At 30.1% G+C, this 24,704-nt stretch overlaps 1 protein-coding gene across 9 annotated transcripts; it reads left to right on the top strand.

The window, feature by feature from the left end:
- Positions 1–625: 625 nt before the first annotated feature.
- LOC130447362 (cytosolic carboxypeptidase Nna1-like) lies at positions 626–22,717 on the top strand. 9 transcript variants are annotated; one of them, XM_056784141.1, is made up of 18 exons: positions 643–716; positions 1,484–1,714; positions 2,261–2,475; positions 2,590–2,742; positions 2,858–3,087; positions 5,498–5,644; positions 5,778–6,036; positions 6,092–6,372; positions 7,196–7,355; positions 16,161–16,388; positions 16,570–16,661; positions 16,781–16,973; positions 19,084–19,227; positions 19,381–19,431; positions 19,504–19,637; positions 19,704–19,871; positions 19,926–20,030; positions 22,323–22,717. In XM_056784141.1, exons 2-18 carry the CDS (start codon positions 1,675–1,677, stop codon positions 22,543–22,545), a joined length of 2,823 nt encoding a protein of 940 aa, XP_056640119.1. In that variant the 5' UTR covers positions 643–716; positions 1,484–1,674; the 3' UTR covers positions 22,546–22,717. The 9 variants fall into 9 exon arrangements, with proteins under 9 accessions (XP_056640117.1, XP_056640119.1, XP_056640120.1 ...); XM_056784142.1 differs by having other exon boundaries at positions 5,781–6,036; XM_056784139.1 differs by having other exon boundaries at positions 626–716; positions 19,381–19,637.
- Positions 22,718–24,704: the final 1,987 nt, after the last annotated feature.

Below are 24,704 nucleotides of genomic sequence, written 5' to 3' on the forward strand. Positions count from 1 at the left end.
CTGGAAATAAGGTTATCTTGTTTGTCTTATATTAAAATTTAAATCTTCTTTTTTAAAACTTGTTTAATAGTGCAAATTAACTACTACAATCTGTCAATTTCAAATGTCACTTTCTTTTTTATATAATAATTTTTAAATAAACGTTATTATATTATATTTGGTTTTCAAGTAAACAAAATGGATATTTTTGATATAAATTATCATTCTTTTATGGTTAGATTGTTAAAAAACACATTTGTCGACAGTTAGCAAATTGAAGAAAAATATTATAGCATTATTATTAATACGTCTCTGTTCAATATCTGGAATAATTATCAAGTATATGAATTATTTCTATATATTTTATACTTTTCATATATAATTATCTATTTTATTTATAACTAAATATAAGCTTAAATAAATGATGAAAAAACTTTACCTAATTAAAAAAAATGAAATATCGTTTGCATTCATAATAAAAATTATAAATAGAAACATAATTATTCCAAAAAGATTATCATGGACCAGTTGTTTCAAAAGATTTTGTTTTTATCTGGAACTTTTCCAAAGCTAGCAATGCCAAGTAAAATTTCGAGATTTATGGATTTTCTCGTCATACGCTCAAATGTATTGTGAATTCAACTACAAGTGTGTAAAGTTATTCAGAAGTACTGTCAAATTTTTCTTTCTGTTATTGGCACCAAAATAAATCAAATTTCGTTGGCGGGAATTGATCTGTGAGTAAACAAAAGTTTCGTATTTTTTTTATTGTTACTAGAGAGATTGTTTCCAATATTTAAATTTGAGAAAACGAATATTTATTAAATTATTTTATTTTTATAGTGTACTCGAGTCAAAAACTAGTTTTTGCTAATGTCATATATATTCTCATCATATTAATTTTAGTTCTGCCCACTGCTACTATTATTTGACGTGATATAGCAACTGTAGATCATTATAATATTTTTTTAATCTATTCATCAAAACAAAACATACAGGGTAAACAGAAATATCGGTTAAGTTCAAAGCTTCCCATTCCAATCATTATCTTTCTGATAAAATAGGATAACCCATTTACTATTCTATATTATTTGTGTTCAATCTCTCATTATCGATTGGTCAATAATAAACGTATAAATAAATGAATAGTAATGCTTAATCGAATTGGCTATAACCTAAGCATCAAAAATTAAATAAATAATATATTTTTGGCATAAGTTGTCATTCCATTATAATATCATTTAAATCAAGCATATTACCCGACAAATTGCAAAGAAGCTTTTCCCTTTCTTGAAGATTTACTCCAAGATAAACACGAACCTTTGAGATAAAAATCATAGAGGTCAATGAACTCTGGCTATACCGAATATTGCAAGTGAAATATTATGACACGTTCATTCTTCAAATTATTGATGTAAAATGTCACTTTACAAGATCAAAAATCACTTTTAGATGCACCAAATTAACAGAAGACCCTTCCAATAGGTATTTTTTGTTATTGTAGAATTTTATATGGAAAGGGAAAGCTCAATTCATTGTGCAAGTTTTACTAGTATCGATTCTACATTTCTTATATTTCCATGGTAATACGAATTGGACATAATCAAATTTAGGTGTTGCCCAAAACGTCGAACTTAGAAAAATACTCGGAAAAAAGTAATGAAATGAGGTTAATTTTCAGTGGTAGTTCGAACTATGGACCTGGAAAGCGAAAATAATGGCTGCACTAATCAAGGTAGGACGTTTAATTAACAGATTTCATCGATAGATTATCGAAATAAAGTAGAAAAGTTTTGTGCTAATCTATTTTTAGTTATGACCCATTCTGTGCATCTATTTTGAAAAATTATCTTTATTAAATTATTATTTCCAAATTTACGAAATATATAATTCACTATTTATTTATTTCTGTAGTATAACTGCAAATATATATGCAACCCATCGTAACGTTTGTTATTTATTGATATTATATAAATGATTTTCCATATAATGTACGTCTATTCATCCTTAAGTTTGTCGATGAATCCTAAACTCGAAATCTGTTCTTTCGTTTTGTTTAGATTTAAATATTTGACATAACGAATTTATTGTCGTGATTGAAGAATAGATAAAAAAAAAATAGGGAGTACACGAGAGCCAAAATAAAAATATAGTGACCTTCATTAAAGTTAGACATTCAAAAGGCACGCGCTGAAGACGTGCCTAATTCTATCTATGGTTTTTGTTTTATTTACATACCTAATTTTGCTTGTTATTATTGCTCGTTATTTTTTTTGTATAGAAAGCGAAACTAGCGTTCAAACACTTCAAGCAACACTTTTTCCTTTGAAACCCACAAATTCAACAAGTTACTTCGCGAATTTCATTATAAAAACGAACGGCGAAGAAGAAGACCTACGATTCAAAATTAGAGAATCGCCCTCAAAAGAATGGTTTCCAAATAATAAAGAAGTGCCTTTCGACGTTCAACCACCTAGATGGCCAACAGAATGTCAGGTAAATAACTTTCAATCCAATAATTATAATTGTGTATTTAAATTATTTATATAATTTATCTATGTTCTATACATGTCATTAGTATACGGGGGTGATACTGAAATTAAACTTTAGGTTTTGGAAGAACGAGTAAAACATATAATAGACTCACCGCCAAGTTACGAACCTTATTACGTTCCCACTGGTAACGAATGCCAACCGAAACCGTCCGGTGAGGAATGTGGAAAAGTTGTTTTTCAATACACACCGCTCAGTGCCGTCAATTATGTAAGATTTCAATTTTCTCATTTTGAAATAAAAATTGTAGGTAAGAGATTATATTATAAATCAATTTCGTCAATTTCTTCGATTTTATTGATGTTTAAGTTTTCCCACGTTACAGTTTAGCCGATCTAGCGTAGGTGGAAATAAATTTATTTTGCCTTCGAATCTTTACCCGGACGAAGATACGTTGAAGTTCGAATCGAGATTCGAATCTGGTAATTTGGCAAAAGCCATCATGATAACGCCAAATTATTACGAATTACAACTTAGATCCGACTTTTATACTAATAGACACATGCAATGGTTTTATTTCAAAGTCAGCAATGTTAAAAAGGGATTTTTATACAGGTAAGTCTATCATTAAAATATTTTATTACATTTTCGGAAGTAATAGACAACATGGCTGCGTTGTAATGTCAGTCATATGCATGAAGTTGGCTGCGATTTCGTATACACATGTTCTGTGTTGCCGGTTCCAGGTTATAACATTAGTAAAACAAAAATTTTCAAAAATATCTTATAATTAAGGTAAAAATTGTATACGTTATAAAAATTTTAACATATCAAAATTTAAGTCTGGTATAGTCCGTGTTGAAAGAGTCGTTGGGAGCAACGTGTGCCCTGAAGTTGGTTAGGATTGCGAATATAAGCGTTACGTGTTGCCGGTATTAGATCGTGGTAAATTTCTCTGGTATAGTCCGTTCGTACAATCAAAAACTCAATAATTTTTGAAATGTGAATAGTATATCAAAATCTTAGTTTAATATAGTCTGTTTATACAATTGAAATATCCATATTTGTCGAAATATTGGAAATTAACTCTACTATGTGTGATATAATCCATTCATACACTTTATACTTCATGATCTAAAGTTTAATAGAAATTATGGTCCGTTCATACATTCACAAATTGCATTTCAGATTTTTCAAATCTGAACAGAATATTAAAAATTAAGGCTGATATAGTCCGTTCATACGTAAAAAACTTTGTGATTCTGGAAATGTCGAAAGATAAATGGAAATTGAATTTAACATAGTCCATTCATACATTCACAAATTGCATTTCAGATTTTGCAAATCTGAACAGAATATTAAAAATTAAGGCTGATATAATCTGTTCATATGTAAAAAAATGTGATTCTGGAAATGTCGGAAGATAAATGGAAATTGAATTTAACATAGTCCATTCATACATTCACAAACTGTATTTCTGATTTTGCAAATCTGAACAGAATATTAAAAATTAAGGCTGATATAGTCCGTTCATACGTAAAAAACTTTGTGATTCTGGAAATGTCGGAAGATAAATGGAAATTGAATTTAACATAGTCCATTCATACATTCACAAACTGTATTTCTGATTTTGCAAATCTGAACAGAATATTAAAAATTAAGGCTGATATAGTCCGTTCATACGTAAAAAACTTTGTGATTCTGGAAATGTCGGAAGATAAATGGAAATTGAATTTAACATAGTCCATTCATACATTCACAAACTGTATTTCTGATTTTGCAAATCTGAACAGAATATTAAAAATTAAGGCTGATATAGTCCGTTCATACGTAAAAAACTTTGTGATTCTGGAAATGTCGGAAGATAAATGGAAATTGAATTTAACATAGTCCATTCATACATTCACAAACTGTATTTCTGATTTTGCAAATCTGAACAGAATATTAAAAATTAAGGCTGATATAGTTCGTTCATACGTAAAAAACTTTGTGATTCTGGAAATGTCGGAAGATAAATGGAAATTGAATTTAACATAGTCCATTCATACATTCACAAACTGTATTTCTGATTTTGCAAATCTGAACAGAATATTAAAAATTAAGGCTGATATAGTCCGTTCATACGTAAAAAACTTTGTGATTCTGGAAAAGTCGAAAGATAAATGGAAATTAAATTTAACATAGTCCATTCATACATTCACAAACTGTATTTCTGATTTTGCAAATCTGAACAGAATATTAAAAATTAAGGCTGATATAGTCCGTTCATACGTAAAAAACTTTGTGATTCTGGAAAAGTCGAAAGATAAATGGAAATTAAATTTAACATAGTCCATTCATACATTCACAAATTGTTTTTTGATTGTTCAAATCTGAACTATATATCAAAAATGAAGTCCGTTCATACGGAAAATATTTCAAAATTCTGGAAAAGTCGAAAGATTAATTGAAATTACATTTAGCATAGTCCGTTCATATATTATAAAATATATATATATATATATAAAAAAAAATAAAATAAAATAAAAATAAAATTTCCATGTTTCAAATCTGAACAGTATATTGATAATTAAAGGTGATATAGGAAAGAAGTTTGTGATTCTGTTGGAAATTGAATTTAGTATACTCCGTTCATACATTCTCAAACTGTATTTCCAGTCCTCAAATCTGAACAGAACATTGAAAATTAAGCCTCATATAGTCCGTTCATACATTTAAGACTTGATGACTCTGAAAATGTGGAAAGTTTATTATAAATTATGATACGTTTATACATTCACAAACTGGATTCTTAAAATCTGACCAGTATATTAAAAATTAAGGGTGATATAGTCTGTTCATACGTAAAGAAGTTTGTGATTCTGATGGAAATTAAATTTAGTATAGTCCGTTCATACATTTACAAACAGTATTTCTAATTCTTAAAATTTGAAGAGTAGGTTATAATTTAGGGCTGATATAGTCCGTTCATACGCTCCAAACGTGGTAAAGTGCGTCCATACAAAAAGAAATTTACTTTTCTCAGATTTTCCATAACGAATTGTTCGAAAGAAAATAGTTTATATAATGAGGGTATGAAACCGTTGATGTACTCTAAAAAAGACTCTCAATTACATTGTATAGGATGGAGAAGATGTGGGCAAAACATATCATATTTCTGCAACGATAATGTGTAAGTAAAATTGCCGAATTGCTTGTCGTTTCCCCTCCATCCTCGCCTTCTTTCATCCCGCTTCGTATCATTCTGTCCTCGCGGTTTTATTCGTTTTCCAAGCGTCCATTTTGGTAAATACGAATATTTCTAGAAGTGTCGACGATCCCGATCAACAAATGACATACACCTTAACTTTTACCGTTAAATTTCCGCACGACGACGACGAAGTTTATTTGGCACAAAGCTACCCTTACACTTATTCGGATCTCCAGGATTACCTGCTGGATTTATCTACGCATCCAGTCAAATCCACATTCACAACAATCAGACTTTTATGTAAAACTTTAGCTGGCAACAATGTTCAATATGTTACCATCACATCGTCGTCAGTACCCGGAGAACCACCTAAGGTATTTGATTTTTTCGAAAATAGTTTGATTTTATTTATGGTTTTCTGGTTGTTAGAAAAAGAGGGCCATAGTTATATCGGCCCGAGTTCATCCTGGAGAAACTCCATCTTCGTGGATCATGAAAGGCATAATGGATTTTCTTTCGAGCGATTGCAGCTCGGCTAAAGAATTAAGAGACAAATTTATTTTCAAAATAGTGCCAATGTTGAATCCGGACGGTGTTATAGTTGGAAACAATCGGTGTTCTTTATCTGCCAAAGATCTAAACAGACAATACAGAACTGTCATAAGAGACGCTTATCCTTCCATTTGGTATACCAAGTTGATGATTCGAAGGTAAAACCACCAAATGGTGTGGGTGTCTCATAACGTCGGGTTTTTAATGTGAGATAATCTATATAACATAAAAGACAAACACCTGCTACAGCCATCTATAAAAAAACATGTAGAACTAACAAAATACGAATTTTCATACTTCAGTTTTTAGATACGGCAACACCGATGTGAATATGTCAAATCTAACTAATGAAGTTTGACATTTGTAATGGTGAACGTGTTGTCAAAACAAAGAAATTGTGATTTGTGACAATGATTTCTTCTATTATGACAGATCAAAAAACGTCAACGTTTATCTACACCTGGTGGATACTGGAGGTACCTCGCCAATGACATTTCCTTTTCTTAAATGGATAATTCGCCAAGCTACGAGGTATCTTCGACAAAATAACACCAGAAGAAACTAGGAGGTATATATTGAGTCCACGAGAAGCTGTCTTAAGATAAAACCACTGGGCAGAACAACTTAGAAGTGCAAAATAAGGTCTACTACCAATCATCTTAAAATTCGTAAGGCTTCTAAGGTTTGTAAGGCTTCTATTGAAACACAAGAGATTGGATCGAATCTCATCAGTTTGGATTCCGGGCAGATGATTCTACTGCGCGGGAAATCTATAGTCGTGACAAACATCGAACTCGAAAAGGAAACGATGTATTCCTGGACGCGAGGAAGGCATTTGACTAGATCTGGCACCCAAGCATGTTATACATAATGTATCTACACGGCATTATTGTGAACATTAAAAACCGACATTATTTATGAGACACCCTCTATATAATTGTAGAATTTATTAAAAAAAATTGCTAACGTCGTATGTTTTAGACTTTTGGAAGAATGTGGTGTAGCTATGTACTGCGATCTACACGCTCATTCTAGAAAACACAATATTTTCATATACGGTTGTGAAAATAGACGAGGAAGTGAGAAAAAATTGCACGAACAAGTTTTTCCTTTGATGTTACATAAAAACGCTGCCGATAAGGTGAGTACACAAAATTTTCTATTCACACCTCTATTTACTACTATCATAAAAGCTATTACAATTATACAGTTTGGTCCTTCGAGCCGGGTATAAACCAAAAATCTATGCAAATATCAAGAATCGGGAAGTGTAATAATTTAAATTGTTAGTGTACGTGAAGTATTGTTTATATTGCTATTTCTGTCGAACTTTCTCGATGTTTTAAGCGATTTTTTTGCATCCTAAAAAATTTACATTCTCCGATGAACGTTTTGACAACGAAGAGATGAAGGCATCTGTCATAGTTTAGTTCCATTTACAGGCGATAGGGGGATCCAAAATGTGATTCCACGATACAGTACAGCAGCTTTTTGAACGGAATTTGGCTTTGATTTTCCACTTTACAGCTCTTATCTTGCGTCTAGTGATTTTTTTGCATCTCAAGTAATTTCTGTCTTCCCATGAGCGTTTGGGCGACAGCGAAGGGTTTAATACGTCTGTCATACATTAGTTTTATTCACAGGCGATAGATGGATACAAAAATTAGTTCCACGATGCAGTACAGCAGCCGTTTCAAGGAAACATTGCCTTTATCCTTGACTCTATAGCCCTGATCTAGCTTATATCGATTTTTTTACACTGAATGAGAATTATTTTTGTTTCGTAGCAAATATCTCGTTTCCTTTGGCTTTAATGTTATTTATTCTTATTATAAATTTTGTAGAGAATAAAATTCCCTACAACTTTTGTTTGAAATATTTTTTCATACATTGAATAATTTTTGAGATGCAAGGTACGAAGTTCCAACTCTTTATAGTATAAAGCAAGGTCAACCGTTTTGTCCCCTTTTTTAAAAAAAATAACGTGTAAAAATATTTTTTTCTTCACTGGTAGTTCGTTCTAAGCTTTATCAAAGAATAAAACATAATTTCTATAGGATTTTATTGATACAGGGTGTTTTTTTTACTGTTAGTTTAGCAAGTTTTCGAATTTAATATCTTATGACGTTTCTTTTGGTTTCGATGCAAATATATCGTTACCTGTAGCTTCAATGTTATTTATACTTATTATAAATTTTGTAGAGGATAAAATTTCCTACAACTTTTGTTTGGAACATTTTTTCATATGTTGAATAATTATTGAGATAGAAGGCGATGAACGTACCGAGTTCCAACTCTTTATAGTATAAAGCAAGGTCAATCGTTTTGTCGTATTTTTTGGAAAAATAACGTGTAAAAATATTTTTTTCTTCACTGGTAGTTCGTTCTAAGCATTATCAAAGAATAAAACATAATTTCTATAGGATTTTATTGATACAGGGTGTTTTTTTTACTGTTAGTTTAGCAAGTTTTCGAATTTAATATCTTATGACGTTTCTTTTGGTTTCGATGCAAATATATCGTTACCTGTAGCTTCAATGTTATTTATACTTATTATAAATTTTGTAGAGGATAAAATTTCCTACAACTTTTGTTTGGAACATTTTTTCATATGTTGAATAATTATTGAGATAGAAGGCGATGAACGTACCGAGTTCCAACTCTTTATAGTATAAAGCAAGGTCAATCGTTTTGTCGTATTTTTTGGAAAACTAACGTGTAAAAATATTTTTTTCTTCACTGGTAGTTCGTTCTAAGCATTATCAAAGAATAAGACATAATTTCTATAGGATTTTATTGATACAGGGTGTTTTTTTTTACTGTTAGTTTAGCAAGTTTTCGAATTTAATATCTTATGACGTTTCTTTTGGTTTCGATGCAAATATATCGTTACCTGTAGCTTCAATGTTATTTATACTTATTATACATTTTGTAGAGGATAAAATTTCCTACAACTTTTGTTTGAAACATTTTTTCATATTCTGAATATTTTTTGAGTTACAAGGCGGTGAACGTACCGAGTTCCAACTCTTTATAGTATAAAGCAAGGTCAATCGTTTTGTCGTATTTTTTGGAAAAATAACGTGTAAAAATATTTTTTTCTTCACTGGTAGTTCGTTCTAAGCATTATCAAAGAATAAAACATAATTTCTATAGGATTTTATTGATACAGGGTGTTTTTTTTTACTGTTAGTTTAGAAAGTTTTCGAATTTAATATCTTATGACGTTTCTTTTGGTTTCGATGCAAATATATCGTTACCTGTAGCTTCAATGTTATTTATACTTATTATACATTTTGTAGAGGATAAAATTTCCTACAACTTTTGTTTGGAACATTTTTTCATATGTTGAATAATTATTGAGATAGAAGGCGATGAACGTACCGAGTTCCAACTCTTTATAGTATAAAGCAAGGTCAATCGTTTTGTCGTATTTTTTGGAAAACTAACGTGTAAAAATATTTTTTTCTTCACTGGTAGTTCGTTCTAAGCATTATCAAAGAATAAAACATAATTTCTATAGGATTTTATTGATACAGGGTGTTTTTTTTACTGTTAGTTTAGCAAGTTTTCGAATTTAATATCTTATGACGTTTCTTTTGGTTTCGATGCAAATATATCGTTACCTGTAGCTTCAATGTTATTTATACTTATTATAAATTTTGTAGAGGATAAAATTTCCTACAACTTTTGTTTGGAACATTTTTTCATATGTTGAATAATTATTGAGATAGAAGGCGATGAACGTACCGAGTTCCAACTCTTTATAGTATAAAGCAAGGTCAATCGTTTTGTCGTATTTTTTGGAAAACTAACGTGTAAAAATATTTTTTTCTTCACTGGTAGTTCGTTCTAAGCATTATCAAAGAATAAAACATAATTTCTATAGGATTTTATTGATACAGGGTGTTTTTTTTTACTGTTAGTTTAGCAAGTTTTCGAATTTAATATCTTATGACGTTTCTTTTGGTTTCGATGCAAATATATCGTTACCTGTAGCTTCAATGTTATTTATACTTATTATAAATTTTGTAGAGGATAAAATTTCCTACAACTTTTGTTAGAAACATTTTTTCATATGTTGAATAATTATTAAGATACAAGGCGATGAACGTACCGAGTTCCAACTCTTTATAGTATAAAGCAAGGTCAATCGTTTTGTCGTATTTTTTGGAAAACTAACGTGTAAAAATATTTTTTTCTTCACTGGTAGTTCGTTCTAAGCATTATCAAAGAATAAAACATAATTTCTATAGGATTTTATTGATACAGGGTGTTTTTTTTACTGTTAGTTTAGCAAGTTTTCGAATTTAATATCTTATGACGTTTCTTTTGGTTTCGATGCAAATATATCGTTACCTGTAGCTTCAATGTTATTTATACTTATTATAAATTTTGTAGAGGATAAAATTTCCTACAACTTTTGTTTGGAACATTTTTTCATATGTTGAATAATTATTGAGATAGAAGGCGATGAACGTACCGAGTTCCAACTCTTTATAGTATAAAGCAAGGTCAATCGTTTTGTCGTATTTTTTGGAAAACTAACGTGTAAAAATATTTTTTTCTTCACTGGTAGTTCGTTCTAAGCATTATCAAAGAATAAGACATAATTTCTATAGGATTTTATTGATACAGGGTGTTTTTTTTTACTGTTAGTTTAGCAAGTTTTCGAATTTAATATCTTATGACGTTTCTTTTGGTTTCGATGCAAATATATCGTTACCTGTAGCTTCAATGTTATTTATACTTATTATACATTTTGTAGAGGATAAAATTTCCTACAACTTTTGTTTGAAACATTTTTTCATATTCTGAATATTTTTTGAGTTACAAGGCGGTGAACGTACCGAGTTCCAACTCTTTATAGTATAAAGCAAGGTCAATCGTTTTGTCGTATTTTTTGGAAAACTAACGTGTAAAAATATTTTTTTCTTCACTGGTAGTTCGTTCTAAGCATTATCAAAGAATAAAACATAATTTCTATAGGATTTTATTGATACAGGGTGTTTTTTTTTACTGTTAGTTTAGCAAGTTTTCGAATTTAATATCTTATGACGTTTCTTTTGGTTTCGATGCAAATATATCGTTACCTGTAGCTTCAATGTTATTTATACTTATTATAAATTTTGTAGAGGATAAAATTTCCTACAACTTTTGTTAGAAACATTTTTTCATATGTTGAATAATTATTAAGATACAAGGCGATGAACGTACCGAGTTCCAACTCTTTATAGTATAAAGCAAGGTCAATCGTTTTGTCGTATTTTTTGGAAAACTAACGTGTAAAAATATTTTTTTCTTCACTGGTAGTTCGTTCTAAGCATTATCAAAGAATAAAACATAATTTCTATAGGATTTTATTGATACAGGGTGTTTTTTTTACTGTTAGTTTAGCAAGTTTTCGAATTTAATATCTTATGACGTTTCTTTTGGTTTCGATGCAAATATATCGTTACCTGTAGCTTCAATGTTATTTATACTTATTATAAATTTTGTAGAGGATAAAATTTCCTACAACTTTTGTTTGGAACATTTTTTCATATGTTGAATAATTATTGAGATAGAAGGCGATGAACGTACCGAGTTCCAACTCTTTATAGTATAAAGCAAGGTCAATCGTTTTGTCGTATTTTTTGGAAAACTAACGTGTAAAAATATTTTTTTCTTCACTGGTAGTTCGTTCTAAGCATTATCAAAGAATAAGACATAATTTCTATAGGATTTTATTGATACAGGGTGTTTTTTTTTACTGTTAGTTTAGCAAGTTTTCGAATTTAATATCTTATGACGTTTCTTTTGGTTTCGATGCAAATATATCGTTACCTGTAGCTTCAATGTTATTTATACTTATTATACATTTTGTAGAGGATAAAATTTCCTACAACTTTTGTTTGAAACATTTTTTCATATTCTGAATATTTTTTGAGTTACAAGGCGGTGAACGTACCGAGTTCCAACTCTTTATAGTATAAAGCAAGGTCAATCGTTTTGTCGTATTTTTTGGAAAAATAACGTGTAAAAATATTTTTTTCTTCACTGGTAGTTCGTTCTAAGCATTATCAAAGAATAAAACATAATTTCTATAGGATTTTATTGATACAGGGTGTTTTTTTTTACTGTTAGTTTAGAAAGTTTTCGAATTTAATATCTTATGACGTTTCTTTTGGTTTCGATGCAAATATATCGTTACCTGTAGCTTCAATGTTATTTATACTTATTATACATTTTGTAGAGGATAAAATTTCCTACAACTTTTGTTTGGAACATTTTTTCATATGTTGAATAATTATTGAGATAGAAGGCGATGAACGTACCGAGTTCCAACTCTTTATAGTATAAAGCAAGGTCAATCGTTTTGTCGTATTTTTTGGAAAACTAACGTGTAAAAATATTTTTTTCTTCACTGGTAGTTCGTTCTAAGCATTATCAAAGAATAAAACATAATTTCTATAGGATTTTATTGATACAGGGTGTTTTTTTTACTGTTAGTTTAGCAAGTTTTCGAATTTAATATCTTATGACGTTTCTTTTGGTTTCGATGCAAATATATCGTTACCTGTAGCTTCAATGTTATTTATACTTATTATAAATTTTGTAGAGGATAAAATTTCCTACAACTTTTGTTTGGAACATTTTTTCATATGTTGAATAATTATTGAGATAGAAGGCGATGAACGTACCGAGTTCCAACTCTTTATAGTATAAAGCAAGGTCAATCGTTTTGTCGTATTTTTTGGAAAACTAACGTGTAAAAATATTTTTTTCTTCACTGGTAGTTCGTTCTAAGCATTATCAAAGAATAAGACATAATTTCTATAGGATTTTATTGATACAGGGTGTTTTTTTTTACTGTTAGTTTAGCAAGTTTTCGAATTTAATATCTTATGACGTTTCTTTTGGTTTCGATGCAAATATATCGTTACCTGTAGCTTCAATGTTATTTATACTTATTATACATTTTGTAGAGGATAAAATTTCCTACAACTTTTGTTTGAAACATTTTTTCATATTCTGAATATTTTTTGAGTTACAAGGCGGTGAACGTACCGAGTTCCAACTCTTTATAGTATAAAGCAAGGTCAATCGTTTTGTCGTATTTTTTGGAAAAATAACGTGTAAAAATATTTTTTTCTTCACTGGTAGTTCGTTCTAAGCATTATCAAAGAATAAAACATAATTTCTATAGGATTTTATTGATACAGGGTGTTTTTTTTTACTGTTAGTTTAGAAAGTTTTCGAATTTAATATCTTATGACGTTTCTTTTGGTTTCGATGCAAATATATCGTTACCTGTAGCTTCAATGTTATTTATACTTATTATACATTTTGTAGAGGATAAAATTTCCTACAACTTTTGTTTGGAACATTTTTTCATATGTTGAATAATTATTGAGATAGAAGGCGATGAACGTACCGAGTTCCAACTCTTTATAGTATAAAGCAAGGTCAATCGTTTTGTCGTATTTTTTGGAAAACTAACGTGTAAAAATATTTTTTTCTTCACTGGTAGTTCGTTCTAAGCATTATCAAAGAATAAAACATAATTTCTATAGGATTTTATTGATACAGGGTGTTTTTTTTACTGTTAGTTTAGCAAGTTTTCGAATTTAATATCTTATGACGTTTCTTTTGGTTTCGATGCAAATATATCGTTACCTGTAGCTTCAATGTTATTTATACTTATTATAAATTTTGTAGAGGATAAAATTTCCTACAACTTTTGTTTGGAACATTTTTTCATATGTTGAATAATTATTGAGATAGAAGGCGATGAACGTACGGAGTTCCAACTCTTTATAGTATAAAGCAAGGTCAATCGTTTTGTCGTATTTTTTGGAAAACTAACGTGTAAAAATATTTTTTTCTTCACTGGTAGTTCGTTCTAAGCATTATCAAAGAATAAAACATAATTTCTATAGGATTTTATTGATACAGGGTGTTTTTTTTTACTGTTAGTTTAGCAAGTTTTCGAATTTAATATCTTATGACGTTTCTTTTGGTTTCGATGCAAATATATCGTTACCTGTAGCTTCAATGTTATTTATACTTATTATAAATTTTGTAGAGGATAAAATTTCCTACAACTTTTGTTAGAAACATTTTTTCATATGTTGAATAATTATTAAGATACAAGGCGATGAACGTACCGAGTTCCAACTCTTTATAGTATAAAGCAAGGTCAATCGTTTTGTCGTATTTTTTGGAAAACTAACGTGTAAAAATATTTTTTTCTTCACTGGTAGTTCGTTCTAAGCATTATCAAAGAATAAAACATAATTTCTATAGGATTTTATTGATACAGGGTGTTTTTTTTACTGTTAGTTTAGCAAGTTTTCGAATTTAATATCTTATGACGTTTCTTTTGGTTTCGATGCAAATATATCGTTACCTGTAGCTTCAATGTTATTTATACTTATTATAAATTTTGTAGAGGATAAAATTTCCTACAACTTTTGTTTGGAACATTTTTTCATATGTTGAATAATTATTGAGATAGAAGGCGATGAACGTACCGAGTTCCAACTCTTTATAGTATAAAGCAAGGTCAATCGTTTTGTCGTATTTTTTGGAAAAATAACGTGTAAAAATATTTTTTTCTTCACTGGTAGTTCGTTCTAAGCATTATCAAAGAATAAAACATAATTTCTATAGGATTTTATTGATACAGGGTGTTTTTTTTTACTGTTAGTTTAGCAAGTTTTCGAATTTAATATCTTATGACGTTTCTTTTGGTTTCGATGCAAATATATCGTTACCTGTAGCTTCAATGTTATTTATACTTATTATAAATTTTGTAGAGGATAAAATTTCCTACAACTTTTGTTAGAAACATTTTTTCATATGTTGAATAATTATTAAGATACAAGGCGATGAACGTACCGAGTTCCAACTCTTTATAGTATAAAGCAAGGTCAATCGTTTTGTCGTATTTTTTGGAAAACTAACGTGTAAAAATATTTTTTTCTTCACTGGTAGTTCGTTCTAAGCATTATCAAAGAATAAAACATAATTTCTATAGGATTTTATTGATACAGGGTGTTTTTTTTACTGTTAGTTTAGCAAGTTTTCGAATTTAATATCTTATGACGTTTCTTTTGGTTTCGATGCAAATATATCGTTACCTGTAGCTTCAATGTTATTTATACTTATTATAAATTTTGTAGAGGATAAAATTTCCTACAACTTTTGTTTGGAACATTTTTTCATATGTTGAATAATTATTGAGATAGAAGGCGATGAACGTACCGAGTTCCAACTCTTTATAGTATAAAGCAAGGTCAATCGTTTTGTCGTATTTTTTGGAAAAATAACGTGTAAAAATATTTTTTTCTTCACTGGTAGTTCGTTCTAAGCATTATCAAAGAATAAAACATAATTTCTATAGGATTTTATTGATACAGGGTGTTTTTTTTACTGTTAGTTTAGAAAGTTTTCGAATTTAATATCTTATGACGTTTCTTTTGGTTTCGATGCAAATATATCGTTACCTGTAGCTTCAATGTTATTTATACTTATTATACATTTTGTAGAGGATAAAATTTCCTACGACTTTTGTTAGAAACATTTTTTCATATGTTGAATAATTATTAAGATACAAGGCGATGAACGTACCGAGTTCCAACTCTTTATAGTATAAAGCAAGGTCAATCACATTTTTTCATATTCTGAATATTTTTTGAGTTACAAGGCGGTGAATGTACGGTGTTTTAACTATCTAGCAAATAGCAAAATCAAAATCGTGTTTATTTTTACAGCGTTCTATGAATGCAGTGTTTTTTTTTATAAATGTTGTTAATTTATAAAATCGGCAATAACACTTTTCATGTCTGCGTTTATGAAATCAGCCGGGAAGGAGAGGCGGGAAAAAAATGCGATGTTGTCAATAGTTCGAAATAAGATTGTAAAGTTATTTTTCGTTGAAGTATTATTCTATTTGTTTTAGTTTTGTTTCGAAAGTTGTAAATTTAAAATACAAAAGAATAAAGAAGGTACCGGTAGAGTGGTGATGTGGATGATGGGAATAGCGAACAGTTATACATTAGAAACTTCTCTGGCGGGTTCGACTTTGGGCGCCAGAGCCGATACCCATTTCAGTATACAAGATTTCGAACAAATGGGCAAAACTTTCTGTCAAACTCTGTTAGATTTTTACGACGAAGATCCGAAAAAGGTACCAACGACACCGAGTACTTCTACCAGCTTTTCTAGTACATCTAGTACTTCTAGTCTCACCAGTAATCTCATTAAAGTTTTTGCTTGTATCGTATATATTTTGATTCTCTTGAAAGTATTGGAATCGATATGGTTTTCTTAATAAATTGTTTTTCGACTGAAAACGCGTTTTATTTTAGGAAAAACTTAGGGTGAAAATAGTGGAAAGGTTGACTAAAGAAGGGTCGAACGCTGAGGAACCCATGAATATTAAACTTAGTGACTACTCCAGGTAGGAAATGCGAAATATTCAAATCAATCAAAACTTTCGATATGAAATATTTTTTTTTTGAACGCCAGTGTATTTAGCAGACGGCGGGCGACATTTGGTTTATTTTTTTTTTCTTTCAGTGATGATGGAGATACTTCTAATAGCAGTGACGAGGTCGGTAGAGATTACGACTACGAAGAGGATGTTCAATTACCTACGGTACCGCCGTGTTCTCCCGTGGTACTTTTGAAAAAATCCAGATCGAAAACTTCAAGGAAAACGGGGCAGCAAAATATTCCTAGAAGTCCGACTGTTCCGAGAAAACCGTTACCAGTAAATTGTTATTTTTAAATTTTTATTTTCTAGTATTAAAAAAAAAAACAAAGTTAATATCGTTTTTTCGAGAAATGTTCTCAGTTTTTATCAATTTTTTGATTGCAATTCAGAAAAATTACCGCAATTATGAGTTACATACATTTTCATTAATGATTTGCGATAAATTCGGTTGTTTTTTGGGACAAAAGTTGTTTACGGGATGTTTTTTTTTGTAGCCAATGCAAGATAGCTTGTTCGTTTTATGAAATACGCGGATCAAAAAGTTCGTTATTGGACACCAAAATTATAGCGCAAAGTGTTGAAATAAAAATAAAAATTCTGTAGCTAATGGTAAACTTAATAGCCAATGCAAAAGAGATACCTCAACAGTTGACTGTATTTTTCAAAATAAAAGTCTATTATAAACGTCAAGTCCGTTTTTTTGGTAAATCAAGTCGTAGAATTAGATAGGAAAGTGTGAAAGTCTTTGGAACACAATTTGTGTAGTTATTACTTCTCTTAGTAGCCAATGCAAAAGAGATACCTCAACAGTTGACTGTATTTTTCGAAATAAAAGTCTATTACGAACTGGAAGTCTGTTTCTTTGGTAAATCAAGTCGTAGAATTAGATAGGAGAGTGTGGAAGTCTTTGGAACACAATTTTTGTAGCTATTACTTTTCTTAGTAGCCAATGCAAAAGAGATACCTCAACAGTTGACTGTATTTTTCGAAATAAAAGTCTATTACGAACTGGAAGTCTGTTTTTTTGGTAAATCAAGTCGTAGAATTAGATAGGAAAGTGTGGAAGTCTTTGGAACACAATTTGTGTAGTTATTGCTGCTCTTAGTAGCCAATGCAAAAGAGATACCTCAACAATTGACTGTATTTTTCGAAATAAAAGTCTATTACGAACTGGAAGTCTGTTTTTTTTGGTAAATCAAGTCGTAGAATTGGATAGGAAAGTGTAAAAGTCTTTGGAACACAATTTGTGTAGCTATTACTGCTCTTAGTAGCCAATGCAAAAGAGATACCTCAACAGTTGACTGTATTTTTCGAAATAAAAGTCTATTACGAACTGGAAGTCTGTTTTTTTGGTAAATCAAGTCGTAGAATTAGATAGGAAAGTGTGGAAGTCTTTGGAACACAATTTGTGTAGTTATTGCTGCTCTTAGTAGCCAATGCAAAAGAGATACCTCAACAATTGACTGTATTTTTCGAAATAAAAGTCTATTACGAACTGGAAGTCTGTTTTTTTTGGTAAATCAAGTCGTAGAATTGGATAGGAAAGTGTAAAAGTCTTTGGAACACAATTTGTGTAGCTATTACTGCTCTTAGTAGCCAATGCAAAAGAGATACCTCAACAGTTGACTGTATGTTTCGAAATAAAAGTCTATTACGAACCGGAAGTCTGTTTTTTTGGTAAATCAAGTCGTAGAATTAGATAGGAAAGTGTGGAAGTCTTTGGAACACAATTTGTGTAGTTATTGCTGCTCTTAGTAGCCAATGCAAAAGAGATACCTCAACAGTTGACTGTATTTTTCGAAATAAAAGTCTATTACGAACTGGAAGTCTGTTTTTTTTGGTAAATCAAGTCGTAGAATTAGATAGGAAAGTGTGGAAGTCTTTGGAACACAATTTGTGTAATTATTGCTGCTCTTAGTAGCCAATGCAAAAGAGATACCTCAACAATTGACTGTATTTTTCGAAATAAAAGTCTATTACGAACTGGAAGTCTGTTTTTTTTGGTAAATCAAGTCGTAGAATTAGATAGGAAAGTGTGGAAGTCTTTGGAAACAATTTGTGTAGCCTTAGCTACTCTTAGCAGCCAATACAAAGGAATAAGCTCATGAGCTGACTGTATAATTTAAAATAGATGTCTATTATGAACTGAAAGTTAGTTTTTTTTGGTGCAGAATTTGATCTGAAAGTATAAAAGTGTTTTGTGCAGCTTTTGCTGCACTTAGTAGCCAATGCAAAAGTTATTGCTCATTCTAGTCTTTACTTCAGCGAAACTTATTTTTGATAAATCAATATATAATGTCCTTTTGAATTATGGCGTAATAAATTTGAAAATGCATAGTTCCATTTCTATTTTTTGAAAAAACCTTGTCTTGATGTTTATTTTCAGATCTGTAAAGCGATTTTAAAATTATCTCTATCAGATAAAGATAGTACTAATTCTGAAAGTGATGATAGCGAATCAGATTCTGAGAAAACGAAGACAAAAAGATCTAAGAAGAAACGGAAGAAAAAATATTCGAAGAAAAAGAAGGTGTGAATTAATTTTATCTATGTTTAGAATTGGATACCAAAAAAATATGATCACAATCATTTATTTACTTTTGATTGAGTTTGTTTTAAGAATTTCGGACGTTTTTCTTTATTTTTTCATTTTTATTTCAACGTTTATTTTTTATTTTCTTAGAAAAATAAAGATTTACCGGAAGAAGACGATATTATAGTGATTGAATTCGAGGTAATAAAAACCTATTTGAAATTATATCGAAAATTTCTTTTAATATCGTTCAAAATAAGTGATTTTTTACAGCCTATTCAAAAATATTCCGAAAACGAAATATCGAGAACGAAGAGATCGATATCTGTCTTCGATCTCATCCCAACCGAGGCTCTGAAGAACCACATCTTCACGACACCATCAAGAAATAAAATACAGCAAACCATGTGAGTATAGTGCGAAAAGTACATTTCGATTACACCCCGTATCACATTTATGTTCGCAATTTTTAGAAAACATGGTAAAAAAAATAACGAAATTGATAAACAGCTTACGGAAGTACAAGCGAAATTATTTACTTTGAAAAATAAACTTTGGTTTGGGGTTGGGAATGGTGATACGACGTTATCGTGGGGGAGAAGGAGTTTAACTGATAATCAGAAAAAATCTTATAAAGATTCGTAAGTTTTAATATAGTTTCGATGGGGGAAAAAATATTATCGATAATTTTTTAGGAAGAAAAGTACGACATGTAAAAAATATCAAAGAAATAACGAAAGAAAATCCAGTGGGACATCAAAAAAAGATATCGAAGAAAATTCAAAATCGTCTGAAATTGGGTATAACATAATAAATATTGCATTTCGTTCTGAAAGTTAGTTTACAACGATAAAACTAGGAAAAAATTTTAAAATGTTTGATTTAATAATAACGTAGTTTTGAGCCTTTATTATAAACGAAAATTGCAACATGAATTGTTTACACTACGAATCAACTAAGGAGGGTGGAGGTACCTACCTCTAAACTCCAAAGATACAACTAGAAGTCTATAAATTACGCCATCTATGTTTCAAACTGCAAACCGAAAGGTTAATTATTCTACGGTAATGCAGGAAACTGTAGAAAGCTAGATTTTATTATAGAGATGGGTATTTCTACATGCAAATCTAAAACTTTATAAATAACAGTTCTTCTCTAGTTATTTATTAACTAGCAGTGATTTGAAGGGAAAGTTCCATCTCTAAACGAATCTTTGAGGTTTTTATCGACAAAAATGAGAAATTTGTTTTTAAAATTGAGGTTAATATTTTTAAAGAGTGAATTTTAAAAGTAACAACGAACTAATGCAAAAGAAGTAGCTCATCAGTTGAATGTTTTCTTCGAAATGGAACCTATTATGTACTGAAAGAATGTTTCTTCTATGAATCAACTTGTAGAATCAAATTGGAAGGCGTGTGGAGTCTTTAAAACAAAATTTTGTAGCTTTTGCTGCTCTTAGTAGCCAATGCAAAAGAGATATCTCATCAGTTAACTGTTTTCTTTGAAATGAAAGCCTGTTATGGATTAGAAGTCTGTTTTTTTTTCATAAATCCTCTTGTAAAATTACATTGGAAGGCGTGTGGAGTCTTTAAAACAAAATTTTGTAGCTTTTGCTGCTCTTAGTAGCCAATGCAAAAAAGAAATCTCATCAGTTAACTGTTTTCTTTGAAATGAAAGCCTGTTATGGATTAGAAGTCTGTTTTTTTTTCATAAATCCACTTTACTTAACCTTCCATGGAGCAGTCTTCCATTTGCTTTTCTTCGGAAATCTCTGGCTCTAATTTTTGGGCTCTCCTTCTTCCTATTTTTATTCAGAAATTTTGTCATGTTGGTTTCCATTCATTGATTGGTCTCTATTAGGATCTGCATTCTTCCATTTTGTACAACTAAGTCCGCCTCAAGTTTCTTCTTCATTCTTTTTCCTACTTTCTTTTTAAAGTTTCCTTTTAATTATTCTTTTTCTTTCGACTGACATTCCAATATTCAGATAGAGAGAGAGAGAGATTCGTTGTGTAAAGTTTGGAAGGATAAGGAGGATTTTTTTTGGGGAATTTAGGTATGTTTGATTCGGCCCTGATATAGGAATTTTTTCCTCTGCAAGGTTGGGGTTGTTATGGTTTTGTTGGGATGTGTTTGTCCAGCTGCTTCTAGCGGAGTTTTTTGACCAAGAAAACGAGTGAGGCTTGCAAGTAAAAACGGTTCTATTATTATGTGTTTATTTGTGCTTTTTGTTTTTTTTTATATTTTTTTTGAGTTCTTTTGTTTTATTCCTAATCTATTTTGGGGTGGGCGGATAGAGTATTATTCCCTATTGTCGGCCATATGGCCAGGCTGCAGGGAAACCGCAAAAAACATGCAATACCGACGATCGTCGAAATGTGTAGGGTGATTATTAGGGGGTTGGTGTGTGTGTTATGGATAAGGGAGGCCCGGCTTTATGTTTGGTATTAGGTCACCATAAATGGATGCGGTTGCCCACGCCGCTGGTAACACTACAGTTGTAACCGTGAAGGGTGTGAATTTGGCGTTGTAGGGTTTCACCTACTAACGCGCGAGAAACAGGAATAGCTTCCACAGTTGTGGTTACAATTATTTCGATTTAAACTTTATTGTCAATTGTGAAATTATACATGGAATAATTATTATATAACGTATAGCTTACTCTTAGTGTTATATTGTTATATATTACAAATATAAGTACAACAGTTACGCCATCTAGGTTTTAATCTGCAAACCCGAAAGATTAGTTACTCTGCGATACGGTAGAAAACTGTAAAAAATTAGTTTTATTGTAGAGATGGAAACTTTTACTTGCATTTCAACAAGTTCCTAAATAACAATTTTTCCCTAGTTCTTTATAAACTAATAATATTGTGAGTAGAAAGTTTCATCTCTAAGCGAATCTTTTAATGTTTTTATGGCGATTTATAGACTACAATGAAAATATTGTTTATAAAGGGTAAATTTAAAAAGTTGTAATCGACAATATAAGTTCAAATAATTAGATTCGGACGTCTTTTTGATATATACCGAATCGATTTATGTTGTTAATCTATCACATTTTTTTTAATTTAAAAGTTTGTGTCCTTCAGGTTCAAAGGCAAAACTTTAGTGAATTTAGTCGATCCGAAAGGAAGGTTACGGAAATCGAAAAGTTTACCGGACGCTTCATCATTCGAAAATATCCATAGAACATCAGCAAGTGCCGATGAAGAGAAAACCGACGCGAAAAAAAAGAAGAAGAAAAATATGAAACTTGTAAAAAAAGTAAAAGTGATTAATAACGTGAAAAATTTCATTAGGAAGGCTGATTAACTATTATTAGGTGTTACCTTATTCGTTTTTTTCAATATTTTTCCTTTCTGTAATCTTCTAAAAACGTAAATGCGAATTTGTAGTGGAAAAATGAAAATGTACTGCCGTAGATGTGATACTATACATATTAGTGGACGTAATATAAATTAAAAACAGTTACCGTTGAAATAAATTGTTTTTTTTTAACATTTAATTCTTCTAATAAACTCCTACTATTAAAATTCCCTACTATTTATGATAAGTTAAATTAAACAATTTTGAATGCACCTCGTATAATTACAAATTTCGTTTATAGACGATCTTCAAGGTTATTGACATTTGATTCAATGACGTAAAATTAAATTCAAATTTGAATCTCCCCGGTATATATTTTTTATGTAAAATAATTTAAATAACCATGACACATTTTTATTGTAACCAAATATGCCATGATAATAATAAAATATAACTATAACAACCTTATTTATATCGATGTTGTGGTTGTTTTTTGTGTTAGCATCGATCACCTAAAAAACCGAACAGAAGAATTCTTGGAACTAATTCTTGGACGCAGCTAATATAAAACAAAACGTTTCGTGTTAGTGTAAAGTGATTATTATTTGGGTGATAAAAAATTAGGTAAGATAAGTGAATTATTCATATATTTAGTTAAATATCAAAATTTTTTCAATATTTTTATAATAAAAACTATTTTCATGATCATTTTTAACATACAAAGTGAATGAAACGTGGAATCATTACTATTAGCATAAAGATACAAATTTGAGGTTAGAACTTAGTTTTGTTGTAATATCTCTACTATATATAAATAAAATTTTCTTCAACTTTTCACTTTTTAGACCTTTTCATGTTTTTTCTTTTGATAAATTGACTTGATTACATTAAAAAGTAGTTTCTCGAAATGTAAATATTTTTTCCATTTTCTAGAAAATAATTTTCAATCAGTAGAGTCAAAATCAAGATTAGGTAAATTAATTGTATCGTTTACAAAATTACAAAATGGCGTAATATATAAAACATATAATTCTTACAGTTCGAATTAATTCTTACAATATAATACGGGGGGTTGATATTCATTACATTAGGTGGGACGATGTTCAACTTCGATTAATAGTATAATTTATCGAGCTTCATATTCAGATTAAAGGATTGTAAATAAGTTGATTAAAGTGTGGCAATTATTTTAAAATACTGTAGATTACGGCCCTGTCTTATTCACAGGAAATAACAGGCACTAACGTCGAAACTAACATAATTAATAATAATACAGAAATAGATTAACGTCGGAGATCTCGTATATGTATTTACCTGCTCGTGGGAATATTTCATGTTGATTTTTTTTCTTCTTTTTCTATTATGTATTATAAAATAAATTTTTCTGAAAAAAAAATAAATATTTAACTCATTAAAAACTTATCGAAAATTGTTACCAAAAAAACTATGATAACGAACGAATGAAATTTAACATGAAACAGTCATCCATGTCGTTTGTGAGAGGTAACGCGTCATCAACATGGCGCCCAAATTTTTTTGAGTCTTAAATCATTTTTTCTATCAGTGAATGATAAGAGAATTTATGTGTTAAAAATAATCTCGAATGTATAAAAGTCGCTGTAATAATCGACGAGCTTGCCAATAAAGGATGCAACCATGAACAAACCGGAAACCGACTATCCAGACATCTCCCCCCAACGGAAGTCTGTATTACAAGATAAAATTATACATGAGAAGTTCAGTCTACGGCTCTAATAGAGAAAAATCGGTGAGAACAAAATCTGTTTTAAATTTAGATGATAAATTATATCGGCGGAATATTTCCTAACGGGGATATACGAGGTGATACGATAATTTAGAAAAACAATTTTTTATAAATATATTTTTGTGATACGAATTTCGACAAAGGAATAATTACAACAAAAAACGTCAATTTATATGACGTCACTCTAGAGGATGTATCGTGAAAAAACTAGTGTATTTTTTTTTCTTCCTGTATAATAGATTTTTACACTTTTGTTTTTGATTTTTCTTCTGTATAGTCGAATAGTTTCGTCAAGACTATTTGTTTAGGATTTGAAATAGAATATTTATAAATGTGCAAAAATTCTAGCCGCCTGATTACCGGAAATTCGTTCATTAGCCATTTTAAGTAAATAAAAACG

Source organism: Diorhabda sublineata, chromosome 8, assembly GCF_026230105.1.
Source record: "Diorhabda sublineata isolate icDioSubl1.1 chromosome 8, icDioSubl1.1, whole genome shotgun sequence".
Taxonomy (NCBI): domain Eukaryota; kingdom Metazoa; phylum Arthropoda; class Insecta; order Coleoptera; family Chrysomelidae; genus Diorhabda; species Diorhabda sublineata.

Coding starts and splice junctions, on each gene's coding strand:
- LOC130447362 (XM_056784139.1), top strand. CDS start 1,675: ATGGACCTGGAAAGCGAAAATAATGGCTGCACTAATCAAG. Junction 2,743..2,857: donor CGCTCAGTGCCGTCAATTAT/GTAAGATTTCAA, acceptor CCCACGTTACAG/TTTAGCCGATCTAGCGTAGG. Junction 7,356..16,160: donor ATAAAAACGCTGCCGATAAG/GTGAGTACACAA, acceptor TATTTGTTTTAG/TTTTGTTTCGAAAGTTGTAA.